The 1,211-nt window shown below is 66.5% G+C and overlaps 1 protein-coding gene across 1 annotated transcript in view; it reads right to left on the reverse strand.

Annotated features, from left to right (window-relative positions):
• Positions 1 to 1,211, reverse strand: part of PACS1 (phosphofurin acidic cluster sorting protein 1) — a 17,637-nt gene that overhangs the window by 3,693 nt on the left and 12,733 nt on the right. Inside the window, exons 22-23 of the mRNA XM_025212398.1 lie at positions 850 to 950; positions 638 to 720 (exon numbers count right to left, since the gene is read on the reverse strand). Of these exons, the coding sequence (XP_025068183.1) occupies positions 638 to 720; positions 850 to 950 (184 nt within the window). The remainder of the gene's footprint in view (positions 1 to 637; positions 721 to 849; positions 951 to 1,211) is intronic.

A 1,211-nucleotide genomic window follows, 5' to 3' on the forward strand; every position in this document is an offset into this window, starting at 1 on the left:
AGAGCGAGGCCGGGAACGAAAAACACCAATTTTATTAAATGAAAAAAAAAAAAAAAAAAAAGGAACAACTCTCCAAAATGGTCCCTGTTGCCAGGGTGACACGTTGCTGAGATACAGGAGTGCAGCCAGGAGCGGGTGTGATGGGCACAGCACGAGCTATGTACAGGGCTGGGTGGCTGGCACAGTGGGGGGCGGGTCCCTGGTCCCCCCGGCATGAGGGGCATGGGGAACCCAAGCGTCCCGGCTCCCTTGGGCCAGGGCGGCTGGGGCTCCCCTGGGCCAGGGCAGCTGGGGCAGTGCCACGCTGCAGTGTGAGTGAGGGCGGAGGGCAGCGGGGCTGGGCGCGCCTGGCAGTGCTGCTTCTCCTGCCCGGGGCCCAGCCCTGGTGCCCACAGCAGAGGGGTGCCCGGCAGCTGGGACATGGGGCAGGATGGATGGGGGCTGGGCCCCAGTGGCGCTGGGGGTGCCAGGGGCTGCTTGTGCTTCCAGACTGACCCGCGCTGCCTCCATGGCCCCTGGGGTGCCTGCTGCCTCTGTCCATCCATCTGTCGGTCCGGGTCTGTCCATAGGGGCCTGGGCACTGTCCCCTGCCCCCTGCCCCGGGCGCTCAGCCCGGCTTGGGCCCAAAAAGCCCGACAGGGAAGTGCTTGACGTGGGTCGGCCATTGCGGTGCCAGCTGGAAGAACTTGATATCGCTCCACTCCACGCCGTCGATGGAGACTGGGGGGATGGTGGGGGTCAGCAGGACGCCTGGCACCCCCCAGACCCACCCGCAGCCCGTTCCGCCCACGCCGCGCCCCCAGAGCCACCCGCAGTGCGTGTGCCACCCAGACCCCGGTGCCACCTCACCCTTGAGCATGGTCTGCTGCTGCTTGGCGGAGCAGATGAGGCGGCTGATGCCCTCGATGACTTGGCTCTTGGAATCCATCTCCTTCTCCCTGGGCTTCTTGCTCAGGAAGATGGTGGGCACTGCCAGGAGAGGGGCAGGAGGTGGGCACAGGGAGCCTGCAGCCCGGCCCCAGGTCACCCCCACCCTGGCCTGTGTTCCTTGTGTCCTGGGGAGAAAGGACTTCCCCACCCCTTTGTCCTGGGTCCCAGAGAGCCCAGGTGTCCGGGCTCCCAGGTGGCCCCCTGTGCCCAGGTTACTGCCTCTTGTTCTCCATGCCCTGCCCAGTGTCACTGCCTTCGGCCCTGCCGCTCCTCTGGCCCCA

This window comes from Alligator sinensis, unplaced genomic scaffold (assembly GCF_000455745.1).
Source record: "Alligator sinensis unplaced genomic scaffold, ASM45574v1 scaffold1329_1, whole genome shotgun sequence".
Taxonomy (NCBI): domain Eukaryota; kingdom Metazoa; phylum Chordata; order Crocodylia; family Alligatoridae; genus Alligator; species Alligator sinensis.